At 45.4% G+C, this 13,546-nt stretch overlaps 1 protein-coding gene across 7 annotated transcripts in view; it reads right to left on the bottom strand.

Annotated features, from left to right (window-relative positions):
* GRAMD4 (GRAM domain containing 4) overlaps positions 1–13,546 on the bottom strand; it is a 101,112-nt gene that overhangs the window by 27,237 nt on the left and 60,329 nt on the right. For all 7 annotated transcript variants that reach the window (XM_082239687.1, XM_082239683.1, XM_082239684.1 and 4 more), the window contains 2 exons: positions 13,154–13,274; positions 776–837 (listed from right to left, as the gene is read on the bottom strand). In XM_082239687.1, coding sequence (XP_082095813.1) covers positions 776–837; positions 13,154–13,274 — 183 coding nt within the window. The remainder of the gene's footprint in view (positions 1–775; positions 838–13,153; positions 13,275–13,546) is intronic.

The following is a 13,546-nucleotide window of genomic DNA, read 5'->3' as shown; positions in this document are numbered from 1 at the left end:
CCTAATGCATTTTGTTAGAAATTAGCTAGGTGCCAGGCGCGTTTCACGACTGGCACTTGTCCAATTGCGACCACATGGAGATCTCTGGATGCAAGTTTGGCGACTGGGGAAATCAAAATGTCACTTGCAGAAGGATCTGAAATATTTTCCTTGAAGATTGAATTTGTCTCATTCTGGATTGTTTCAACTGATGTTTCAATGTGCGGTAAACCAGCGCGGGTGGCGCTGTGGTCTAAACCACTGAGCTTCTTGGTCTTGCTGATTGGAAGGTCGCGGTTCGAATCCCCGCTACAGGGTGAGCTCCCGTTGCTTGGTCCCTGCTCCTGCCAACCCAGCAGTTTGAAAGCACGCCAGTGCAAGTAGATAAATAGGTACTGCTCAGGCGGGAAGGTAAATGGTGTTTCTGTGCGCTGCTCTGGTTTAGCCAGAAGCGGTTTAGTCATGCTGGCCACATGACTCGGAAAAACTGTTTGCGGACAAACGGCGGCTCCCTCAGCCAGTAAAGCGAGATGAGCGCTGCAACCCCAGAGTCATCCGTGACTGGACTTAACGGTCAGGGGTCCCTTTACCTTTTTAAAACCATTTTGAGATTCTCTCACCACCACCCCCTTTAAAATATAAAGCCGTATATAAATGATGATGATGATATCCCACTGCAAACAACAACAACCCAGTGCCCAGACATTCCATCATGACGACCGGAACCTAGTTTTAAGGAGCCATTGGCAAGTTTCCAACATTGTCCCTAGAGAGCTAGTAATGAGTCAAAAGGTACCTGTTCCGTTGGCTTGTGTCTGTGCTTTTGGGGGTTGCGGAGGTGGTGGTGACTCTTCTGTTCTGCAACAAGCCAAACAAACAAAAGCAGTAAGGTAAGCATAGCATCTCCAATTCACAAAAACAAAATGAGTATGTATTTCATGTGTGTGTGTGTGTGTGTGTGTGTGTGTGTGTGTGTGTATCTTTATTGGCTTGCTAGAAGAGGAAAGATAACAACAACAACAACAACAATAATAATAATTACATGATTTAAAATGTTGCATGACCGCAAATTAATAATAATAATAATAATAATAATAATAATAATAATAATAATAATAAATCATTTATACCCTGCCCATCTGGCTGGGTTTCCCCAGCCACTCAGGGCGGCTTCCAAAAGAATATTAAAATACTGTGATACATCAAACATTAAAAGCTTCCCTAAACAGGGCTGCCTTCAGATGTCTTCTAAAAGTCTGGTAGTTGTTGTTCTCTTTGACATCTGGTGGGAGGGCGTTCCACAGGGAGGGTGCCACTACCGAGAAGGCCCTCTGCCTGGTTCCCTGTAACTTGGCTTCTCGCAGTGAGGGAACCGCCAGAAGGCCCTCAGCGCTGGACCTCAGTGCACGGGTAGAACGATGGAGGTGGAGACGCTCCTTCAGGTATACTGGACCGAGGCCGTTTAGGGCTTTAAAGGTCAGCACCAACACTTTGAATTGTGCTCGGAAACGTACTGGGAGCCAATGTAGGTCTTTCAAGACCGGTGTTTTATGGTCTCGGCGGCCGCTCCCAGTCACCAGTCTGGCTGCTGCATTCTGGATTAGTTGTAGTTTCCGGGTCACCTTCAAAGGTAGCCCCACGTAGAGCGCATTGCAGTAATCCAAGCGGGAGATAACCAGAGCATGCACCACTCTGGCGAGGCAGTCCAAGACAGTCCGCGGGCAGATAGGGTCTCAGCCTACGTACCATAATACTTAAAAGTATTATGCGTTGTCTGTCTGAACCTTGAAGTCTCCTCTTATGAGACTCAGTTGAATCAAGGGCCGATTCAAAACTTTCAGATAAAAAAATAAGAGATACAGCAGCAGCCTTGTCAGAATTTTACCCATCAAATTACAGGTTGTCTTATTTTGAAAACACAGCAGCTGTGAGGAACCTCAGAGAGCGGTCATTTCCCATCTAAGTGCTAAGATCTGAGATAAAGGCTCTCTTGTCCCTGATCTTAGTGCTGTGGTGCTTAGCACTGAGATTTGAGACAAACCTCTGCCTGCTGCCCCTTGTGGTCTAAGAGGAGGCAGGCGCTTATCTCCAATCTTAGTGCGAAAAGTGCCACAGCGCTAAGATTTCAGAAGAGAAAAATGCGGCCTGCTCTTTTGCAGTAAAAGGCAATAAGGTTCTTCCTTTGCATCTCAGATTGAACTCAAAGAAGAATCTTCCTTTGCAGCTAGGGCAAGAAGAAGAAGAAGAAGAAGAAGAAGAAGAAGAAGAAGAAGAAGAAGAAGAAGAATCAGAAGAAGAAGAAGAAGAAGAAGAAGAAGAAGAAGAAGAAGAAGAAGAATCAGAAGAAGAAGAAGAATCAGAAGAAGAAGAAGAAGAAGAAGAAGAAGAAGAAGAAGAAGAAGAAGAAGAAGAATCAGAAGAAGAAGAAGAATCAGAAGAAGAAGAAGAAGAAGAAGAAGAAGAAGAAGAAGAAGAAGAAGAAGAATCAGAAGAAGAAGAAGAATCAGAAGAAGAAGAAGAAGAATCAGAAGAAGAAGAAGAAGAATCAGAAGAAGAAGAAGAAGAAGAAGAAGAATTTATTATTATTTATACCCGACCCATCTGGCTGGGTTTCCCCAGCCACTCTGGGCTGTTTCCAATAAAATATTAAAAATACAATAAAACATCAAACATTAAAAACTTCCCTAATCAGGGCTGCCTTCAGATGTCTTCTAAAAGTCAGATAGTTGTTTATTTCCTTGACATCTGATGGGAGGGCGTTCCACAGGGCGGGCACCACCACTGAGAAGGCCCTCTGCCTGGTTCCCTGTAACCTCAATTCTTGTGGTGAGGGAACAGCCAGAAGACCCTCAGAAGAGGACTTCAGTGTCCAGGCTGAATGATGGGGATATGCTCCTTCAGGTATACTGGGCTGAGGCCGTTTGGAAGATGTACCCTTCTAAGTATCCCTCATCAAAAAAAGTACACAGAAAGATAGCTATGGAGCACACCATATAAAATAACACGCAAGCATTTGAAAAGTACATCCGATATCCAAGGTAAGCAGGGGAAATTGCATTCCACGCTGTATTTCTCCCCCACCGATTTTCAGCGCTGTAGACATGAGATAACAGCAGCTTCTTGGCAAAGAATCAGACTGAATATTCACGTATTCACCAAATGCTTAATGCTCTATGGTGAAAACTTTCACAAAGTCCCTGGTTTGGCTACACAGTGCTGAAACAAGATTCTGCCGCTCAAAAAAAAACAAAACCCCACGAAGGGCGATTGTTATGTTCTGTGAAGGCAGATAGGTGCTCGGACCTGGATACCTGGGAAGCACAACATCATGCTATGGGCAATTTCTATTGCTTCCCCAGCACCGCTGAAAGAAAATAAAGCATGGAAACAGAGAAGGCAGGGTCTGCAATAGGAAGGGGAAAGTGGAGTTACAGGTGGCAGTTGCAGTTCCCAGGTTAATAGGCAGCTGGGAAAAGAAGAAGAAGAAGAGTTTGGATTTGATATCACTACCCTAAGGAGCTTTATCACTATCCTAAGGAGTCTCAAAGTGGCTAACAATCTCCTTTCCCTTCCTCCCCCACAACAAACACTCTGTGAGGTGAGTGGGGCTGAGAGACTTCAGAGAAGTGTGACTAGCCCAAGGTCACCCAGCATGTGGAGGAGCGGGGAAGCAAACCCGGTTCACCAGATTACAAGTCCACTGCTCTTAACCACTACACCACGCAGGCACATTGGGGCAAAGTGGTGGGGCTAAACCATGAAGAAAGTTTGAAAGAGGGGGAGGCAGTGGGTAGTTCTGCATCCCACTCCCCAATTCTTCCTGGAGAGCCCAATTGTTGGCCTGAAGCCTTCATTATACACTTTTAGGCACCAGGCAAAAAACATTCCTCTTTAACCAGGCCTTTGGCTGATTAGACATCCAGTGCCCTTTTAGAATGTGTTGGGGAGGGGGCTATTGGGTTAATTTTGTTTTTATTATGCATTCTGTGTTTTTAGATTGTGATTTTATGTTGTAACTGCCCTGAGATCTGCGGGTACAGGGCAGTATAATAATAATAATAATAATAATAATAATAATAATAATAATAATAATAAACCTTTATTGTCAATGTACAACCTGTGTACAATGAAATTAACAGAGCCTTCCCCCCCACCAAACACTGAATCTCATTGCACTCTGTGTGCTTGTTGCACAACACACCAACCTCGAAAGTCAGTTGCACTATATTATTTTCCATTCAGCAACCTAACAGCTCATGGATAGAACATATCTCCTGCCTGAGGGTAGAAGATTAAAGAGGTGCTGGCCGGGGTGTGAATCGTCCCTGAGAATTTTTCTCGCTCTCCTAAGGCAACGATCCCTTGCGATGTCATCTAGCGGCCTCAGGGGACATGATATCATGTGCTGTGTTCACCACCCTCTGTAAAGAATTTCTGTCCATGGCTTTCAAGCCAACGTACCACAGTGTGATACAACATGAGAGGACACTTTCTATTGTGGACCGGTAGAAGGAGGTCATCAATTGTTGTTTGACATTGTTCTTTCGCAAGACCCTGAGAAAATGGAGTCTCTGCTGGGCCTTCCTAACCCCCTGAGTTATATTGTTTTTCCGAGTGAGGTCTTCACTAAGGTAAACTCCCAGGAATTTAAAGGAAGAGACTCTCTCCACACAACCCCCTCTGATATACAACGGGGCTAGTTCCCCTCTCTTCCTCCAAAAGTCCAACACCATCTCCTTTGTCTTGCTAATATTTAGGTGCAAGTTATTCTCTAAGCACCATGTAGATACTTTTTGAACCTCCTCCCTGTACGCTGATTCATCTCCACCTGTAATTAGATCCATTATGGTAGTATCATCTGCAGACTTAATAATTACAGTGGATGGATCAGATGAAAAACAGTCATATGTATACAACGAGTACAGGTACACATATCCCTGTGCGGTGCCAGTGCTGAGCTTCAGGGAGGTAATGGTTTCAACTGGGACCTACTGCAGGAATACAGTGGTACCTCAGGTTACATACGCTTCAGGTTACATACACTTCAGGTTACAGATTCCGCTAACCCAGAAATAGTGCTTCAGGATAAGAACAGAAATCGGGCTCCGGCGGCACGGCAGCAGCAGGAGGCCCCATTAGCTAAAGTGGTGCTTCAGGTTAAGAAAAGTTTCAGGTTAAGAACGGACCTCCGGAACGAATTAAGTACTTAACCTGAGGTACCACTGTATAAGAGCTGGTGCCAAGATGGCTTAAGGGCAACACTGAACCCAACCAAATCTTCCATACTTCCCCTAGTTGACCTGCATTTTAAAACCAGGAAGACTCCATGACATCGCATCTGGCTAAGGTCTTAATTTTCTTAATTGATAAAACGATGTTTCTATCAAATGCGCTGGTAGCGCCAGCTCAAGCCCGTTTGTATTTAGTCTCACGGCAATTAAGAGTAGCGTGAAACGTCGCTCAGAGCCGGCCGTGAGCGGCTAATGGCATGTAATTTCACGCAGCAGCAAAGTGCAGGTTTGCAGACTTCCATTCAACTCCAACCCACAGAAACACCCAAGGAGCAGTGCCAAGGAATTAGCAAGCTTTCTTGTTTTTACAGCTGGCGCCCCTGACGCACCAGCTGAAAAGGAAACTTGACCCAAGATGCACTTGTTATTTACGCGGGCAGGCAGCCTTCAAAGAGCACCACAAACAAGGATCCCAAGCAGGGGCTGCGTGACAATCTGCTCTGTTAAAAATGTCCTTTCTAACCTCTGTGCCTTTTCAAAACCCTAGGCTAGCCTTTCTCATCCTGACATCCTTCGGATGCCGCTGGACTCCGACCCCCATCAGACCCAGCCAGCATGGGTCTCTGGGTCAGAGATTATGGGATGTGCAGTCCCAACGACATCTGGGGAGCTAAGGAAGGCTGACCTAGATTCATCAGATGAAGTTAACTAAAATTCAGCTAGCAAGGACATGCAAAATGTAAAATCTCTACCGTAAGTGACAGCAAATTCTTCCAATAAGCTACTGGTGGGTTTACGTTCACTATTTCTGTCCACACCAAAAAACAAAAAAAGAGTGGTCACCTTATATCCAAGTTTTTATTTTTATTAATACTATTATTATTATTAATTTCATTTCTATACCACATTGGGATGCGGGCAGCGCTGTGGGTTAAACCACAGAGCCTAGGACTTGCGGATCAGAAGGTCGGCAGTTCGAATCCCCGTGACGGGGTGAGCTCCCGTTGCTTGGTCCCTGCTCCTGCCAACCTAGTAGTTCGAAAGCACGTCAAAGTGCAAGTAGATAAATAGGTACTGCTCCGGCGGGAAGGTAAACGGCGTTTCCGTACGCTGCTCTGGCTCGCCAGAAGCGGCTTAGTCATGCTGGCCACATGACCCGGAAGCTGTACGCCGGCTCCCTCGGCCAATAAAACGAGATGAGCGCCGCAACACCAGAGTCGGCCACGACTGGACCTAATGGTCAGGGGTCCCTTTACCTATACCACTTTATATTTTTAAGTTTGTGTATTTGAGGGCACTTACAGTTTCAAGCAGGGCTTTCTTTTCAACCAGAACTCCCCTGAACTCAGTGTCCGGCACCTCTCAGGTCGGTGCCATAATAAAGTAATAATCATAAATAAATAAGAATAAAAATGTGCACCCCACCACCATTGTAAATATCCAACCTCCCAAAATTTCAACACCTCCTGCGATGGTTTGAACCCTTTCTGTTTTAACGGGACAAATTCTACAAACACCCTCGATATCCCCTCAAAATCATTTCTCCTGCATATTCCCCGTCTTAATCTTAATGGCACGTGTTAATTTATCATTAATAGCTGTATCCCACACCTCTTTATGCCATTCTTCCGTTTTATATTCTGCTTGCCCCTTCCACTTCCTAGCTATAATAATTCGTGCATCTGTCAATAAATTTGTGAGCAAGTCCTTCATAGCCTGCGAACTTTGCCATTGCCTTTACAACAGAACAAGGGAGTTCCCGCACCTCATTTTCTAGGAAAACAGCACTGGTTTCAAGGATATTTCAGCATTTAAATAGGTGCAGAAGTAAACTCTGGCAGACATGAGTAATCAGAGAAACCACTCCCAAACAGTTTGTGCTAAACACATTTGTGTGCTATAGAGGAGCTGATTTTGCCTGGATTTTGAAAGCAAAGTTGGGTCAAATGCTTGTCAGCTTTAGCATCTGCTAGGTTCTGCAAAAGAAACTGGTAAAAAGTTTTCGAGTGGAAATAGCAGACTGCACCAGTGTTGCATTATGAAAAGCATGGTTTTTAGTTAGGGCTGGGCGATATATTCATATATCGTCCAAAACAGGTTAGAAGTCCATATCGTGATATTAGATTCATAATTTTTGAATTGGCAATATATCACGAATCATGGTCTGTGAGTGTGCTATGCAAAAATCACGATGTGAGGGAAACCGTGAAGCCAGCCAATGCCTCTCCACAGCTCCATCCTTATTTCAGAAATTGTGATATATCAGTATATTGTGATGTTTAGTTGGCGATATATCACAATGTTAAAAACCAGGTATCGCCCAGCCTTAGGTCAGGGCTTTGTTAGCCAGTTTGAGAATCCAGCTCTGGTGGAAACATCATAATTTTATGGGGTTTATTGGGGGGCGGGGGTTCAAAACTCTCTGCCAACCTTTTGGCAGACTACCTAAAAAGGAGCTCATGGGCCATAATTGGTCTGCGGTCCCCCATATGGGAAACTATTCTCATATTTTTAGCCTTGCAGATTGCCTTGCACTAGGTATTACGTAAACAGCCTGCAAAAATAACTGAACCAGCATTTGTTTACTAATTAATAACTTGCCTAGGAAATATAGGGATTACACAAAAAGACCTATTATACCCCCCCCAAAAAAGTACGCAAATTTAGTGCCTTATCTTCCCCTAATCTACATGCCCATGTAGGTTAGGAAGCTAATGGGATGTTAAAAATATCTCATTACAGGACAAATTAATTCTCAGGATGAATTAATTCTCAACAGTAGCCGTTCTACATGCAACATCAGTGTTTAATGGCCTGCCAGGCTATAAATAAATGAGAGAGAAAATCAGCCAGCCAAGGGTCCTGCTGATTAGTGCTGCAAATTGCTTTTTTAAAAAAATGTTGAATTTAAATTCTCCTGTTCAGCTAAACTTGCATATGGACAAAAGACAACATAAAAGTAAGAAAGCAATTTGCCGAAAAAGTGAAATAAAAATAAAAATGGATGCTTCATGTGCTTATCCCGCTAGCCAGTAAATGGCACTGTTCCTAAACTCACAAGAACCAAAACAAGAATATAAATTGCATATACAAAAAGTAAAGGTAAAGGACCCCTGACAGTTAAGTCCAGTCACGAACAAGTCTGGGGTTGCGGCGCTCATCTCGCTTTACTGGCCAAGGGAGCCGACGTTTGTCCACAGACAGTTTTTCCGGGTCATGTGGCCAGCATGACTAAGTCGCTTCTGGCAAAACCAGAGCGCACGGAAACACTGTTTACCTTCCCGCTGGAAGTAGACCTATTGATCTACTCGCACTTTGACGTGCTTTCGAACTGCTAGGTTGGCAGGAGCTGGGACCGAGCAACGGGAGCTCACCCCGTCGCGGGGATTCGAACTGCCAACCTTCCGATCGGCAAGCACTAGGCTCAGTGATTTAGACCACAGCGCCACCTGTGTCTCAACTACAATTGCCTCAAATGCTAATCACAGCTCCACACTGGTGGCTGCCATCAACCCAACCCCTCCTTTAACTACTGCATTCCAGAAACCAGGCTTTTCAGCTGGAGTATAGAAGAACACTTAGCAGTGGTCAAGCAAGTGGAAAGCATATTAACACCGGGGAGATATGTTATTGATCTTTCTAAAAGGATGCCCGGGTCACTTAATATTTTAAAAAATATCTGCTCAGCGCACGGCATAAAAACAGCAAACATCTTTAAAGCGAAAGTACAACGCATAGCCAGCAAAACAGCACTTCAAAAACAGGGCTGTGTGCCGAATTTGGCCGAGGCTCGAGCGAAGGCACATCTATGGGGAAGGCCTTGGATGAATGGACAGCTGTGGGTCGCTGCAAGTCCAGCTGGGCTGGACCAGAGTGATCTGAAGCTGTTAGTGAGGAGTATCAGGCAGGAAGAAAGGCAAGCAGGATGCAAAAACTGTGGGGTGTAATCCACTGGAGCAGTCAAGTACAACCAGGGGGCAGGCAGGTGTGGAGGATTCCCTGGTCTTGAATGGGGTAACTGTGCCCCTGAAGGACCAGGTGCGCAGCCTGGGAGTCATTTTGGACTCACAGCTGTCCGTGGAGGCACAGGTCAGTTCTGTGTGCAGGGCGGCTGTCTAGCAGCTCCATATGGTACACAGGCTGAGACGCTATCTGCCCGCGGACTGTCTCGCCAGAGTGGTGCATGCTCTGGTTATCTCCCGCTTGGACTACTGCAATGCGCTCTCCGTGGGGCTACCTTTGAAGGTGACCTGGAAAATACAACTAATCTAGAATGCGGCAGCTAGACTGGCGACCGGGAGTGGCCGCCGAGACCACATAACACCAGTCCCGAAAGACATACGTTGGCTCCCAGTACGTTTCCTAGAACAATTCAAAGTTCTGGTGCTGACTTTTAAAGCCCTAAATGGTCTCGGCCCAGTATACCTGATGGAGTGTCTCCACCTCCATCGTTCAGCCCGCATACTGAGGTCCAGCTCCAAGGCCCTTCTTGTGGTTCCCTCACTGCGAGACGTGAGGTTACAGGGAACCAGGCAGAGGGCCTTCTCGGTAGTGGCACCCTCCCTGTGGAACGCCCTCCCATCGGATGTCAAGGAAATAAACAACTATCTGACTTTTAGAAGACATCTGAATGCAGCCCTGTTTAGGGAAGCTTTTAATGTTTGATGTTTTATTCTGTTTTTAATCTGTTGGGAGCCGCCCAGTGTGGCTGGGGAAACCCAGCCAGATGGGCAGGGTATAAATAATAAATTATTATTCTTATATTATTATTATTATGGGAGGCAAGTGCTTTCTCACTCAGACTTGGAAGGTGCAGGGCAAGCAGTCTGCGGCAGAATCACTTACAAACCTCACCCTGCCCTGATATTCTCTATCTTTCTCACACACACACATTTCTAGACTGCCACATCATAAAACATCAGGCCGGTCTACAACAAAGTTTCCTGCTTGGCAGGGGGTTGGACTCGATGGCCCTTGTGGTATCTTCCAACTCTATGATTCTAAAAACTATGCAAATAATAATTAAAAGTGACTGGCTAATTAAACAGCTGCAAAAGCTTGTTGGCGTGGACTTCAAGAGACAACTGAAAGCAAAAAAAAAACCCCGAGGATGGCTCCTAAATCCCTGCTGGAACAGGGTTACACAGGACAGTTTTGGTGAAACTAAATGGTTGCTTTCCAGCCGAAGCAAGTTGGGTCCCTATACAGTGGTACCTCTGGTTACGAAGTTAATTCGTTCTGGAGGTCCGTTCTTAACCTGAAACCGTTCTTAACCTAAAGCACCACTTTAGCGAATGGGGCCTCCCACTGCCGCCACTGTGCGATTTTTGTTCTCATCCTGAGGTAAAGTTCTTATCCTGAGGTACAGCGGAGTCTGTAACCTGGAGTGTTTGTAACCCAAGTTGTTTGTAACCCAAGGTACCATTGTAACACAAGGGGCAACTAACAGCACTCCTCCGGATTATATCATGATATATAAGGGAAAGGAATCAGGAACGCAACCACTAGCTCATTTGTAAAATGTCTACGTTGCCTTACCAAAGCAAGTAAAATCGTACCTCGGGTTAAGAACTTTGCTTCAGGATGAGAACAGAAATCATGTGGCAACAGCAGGAGGCCCCATTAGCTAACGTAGTACCTCAGGTTAAAAACAGTTTCAGGTTAAGAACGGACCTCCAGAACGAATTAAATTCTTAACCCAAGGTACCACTGCACTATCTTAGTGACAGCCTTCTCAGTGGTGGCACCCCCAATTTGGAACTTCCTTCCGTCATATAGCTGGCGCCTACCCTTTTAAGTAAGTTTTAGAAGCCAGCAGAGGACCTGGTTATTCACCCAGGTTTTGAGTGGAATCCAATGCCAGTACTGATGTTTTTAGTTGCTTGGTATTGCAACTTGCCTGCCTTGTTTTTCAAAATAATAAGACCATTACTAAAAAGTTTTAATTGTCACCTACTCCAAAACTGTTCTGTGGTCAAGTGCAGGTAATACAGAAATGCATAAAAGGTTGCAAACCATCTTAAATAAAAGCAAAGGAGAGTGCTTACACATGGCAGCAAAATAATCAATCCAGAAAACAGAGGCTACAGAGCAGGTCTGGGGGACCTCCCCCACCCCTGGATATGGATAACTACAAGTCTCTTATCCCTAACCATTGGCCATGCTTGCTGGGCCTTGAGGGTGTCGAAATACAGCAACTGTAGGGTCAAAGATTCCCCTTGCCTGCTACAGAGGGAATGCAGTACTTTTCTGTGTATAAGACTATGCTTTCTTCTGTAAAAATTAGGCTGAAGAGTTGGGGTCATCTTATACATGGGTAGTGCATAGGGTGGACGTTTGATTGGTTGCTGCCGAGGCTGTCAGCAGCTATTGTGCATGCTGTTGGTTGCTGCTTCAATGGGTGGTGTTGATTGGCTGGTGCTCTGGCAGTTGGGCAGGCGATCTGCAGCTTCTGCCGGCAATGGGACAGACAGGAGTTGGATCTAAACCACAGAGCCTAGGACTTGCCGATCAGAAGGTCGGTGGTTCAAATCCCCGCGACGGGGTGAGCTTCCATTGCTCGGTCCCTGCTCCTGCCAACCTAGCAGTTCGAAAGCACGTCAAAGTGCAAATAGATAAATAGGCACCGCTCCGGCGGGAAGGTAAATGGCGTTTCCATGTGCTGCTCTGATTCGCCAGAAGCGGCTTAGTCAGGCTGGCCACATGACCCGGAAGCTGTCCGCCGGCTCCCTCGGCCAATAAAGTGAGATGAGCGCCGCAACCCCAGAGTCGGTCACGAATGGCCCTAATGGTCAGGGGTCCCTTTACCTTTACCAGGCGAGCGATTTTGGGCAATCCCCCCCAAAAATAGCTAAACAACTCTGGGTAATCCTTTCCAACTCTGTGCCATCTCCCCCCATTTTCTTAAATTTGAGTCCCCAGAAACAGGGGTTGTCCTATACATGGGGTCGTCTTATAGACGGGAAAGTACGGTAGCTCCCGTTTGCAAGGAACACACTGCTAGCAGTAATTACAGTTTTGTTATGCGATAAAACTAGCTCACAACTTGTAAAACGCAGAAGTGACAGAATGCAATTTGAATCAGACAAATGGCTGATCAGACCATTTCAAATCATTTAGACATTTGTTTCGTTGGCAATGTGCCTCTTGTAGCAGATGCTATACCCAGCGCTAGACAATCCCTGAGCATCCTTATAGATAAATCTATGAAACTGATGCTATTGGGCTTGTTTAGTATGTCTTCTTTACATGGGCGTGATAGGAGCTCTTGAAAAACGCAAAGAAAAGAATTACTTTCCACTGGGGCAGCCTGTTCTACTTGTCACATAATATATGGTTCAGCGATGCTTAATATGTAAGTTGTCTCACAGGCAGACCAATTCATTAGTCTCTGCTTTTCCTACAGAGGAAACATGAAACCACCCCAAAACACCATAGACTTCACCTCTCTGTGAAGAAAGGATCTTCCCACCAAATAATAGATTTGAGGTCAATTGTCGCTGCTTAATTAATGGTTAGCAGGCTTTCAGTGAGGATGGATTCAGTCTGGTTAACTGTTTTTGTGGCTTCTGACACTACGATGTCCGAAGTCACCCACATGTCGCTAATAAGGGCAAAAATGCCACTTAGATGGGAGAGGAGGACAGCGCTTTGAGACCCAACCAGGAAACAAATGACACAATGCATCTCAGCTGCTGAGTATGACCATGAAAATGTTTTTTTTTTAAACGAAATAGATCGGATTTCTATACAGCCTTGTATGGATTCTAGAAATGTCACTACTTCAAAATCACCGAGTACCAAAATGTAGAAATTTCAGGTTTTATTATTCATCATTCCCAGGGCGAAATGACCTAGAGAATAGCCTGGTCTCTTAAAAACAAACAAAAACCCACAACGCGCACACACACACAGCTGTACTGCACCTTGCAGGTTTGCCTTACCTGGTTTTAAGTATTTCATTGACTTTTTGCTCCAGTTCTATCCTTCGTAGACGTTCTTTTTCCAGCTCTTGTTTCAATGTTTCAGCATTCGTTTCTTCTCGCAACTTCCTGAGCTCCTCCTCTGTTAAAAAAGGGAGGAAAGATAAAATAAGGGGGTTGTCCTTGATAAAAAGGTAAAGGTAAAGGGACCCCTGACCATTAGGTCCAGTCGTGACCGACTCTGGGGTTGCGGCGCTCATCTCGCTTTACTGGCCAAGGGAGCCGGCGTACAGCTTCCGGGTCATGTGACCAGCATGACTAAGCCGCTTCTGGCGAACCAGAGCAGCGCACGGAAATGCCATTTACCTTCCCGTCAGAGTGGTGCTTTCAAACTGCTGGGTTGGCAGGAGCAGG

The sequence above is a fragment of the Podarcis vaucheri genome (assembly GCF_965113315.1).
Source record: "Podarcis vaucheri genome assembly, chromosome: 10".
NCBI lineage: Eukaryota > Metazoa > Chordata > Lepidosauria > Squamata > Lacertidae > Podarcis > Podarcis vaucheri.
The sequence above is the reverse complement of the archived record's forward strand: the minus strand, read 5'-3'. Positions and strand labels throughout refer to the sequence as shown.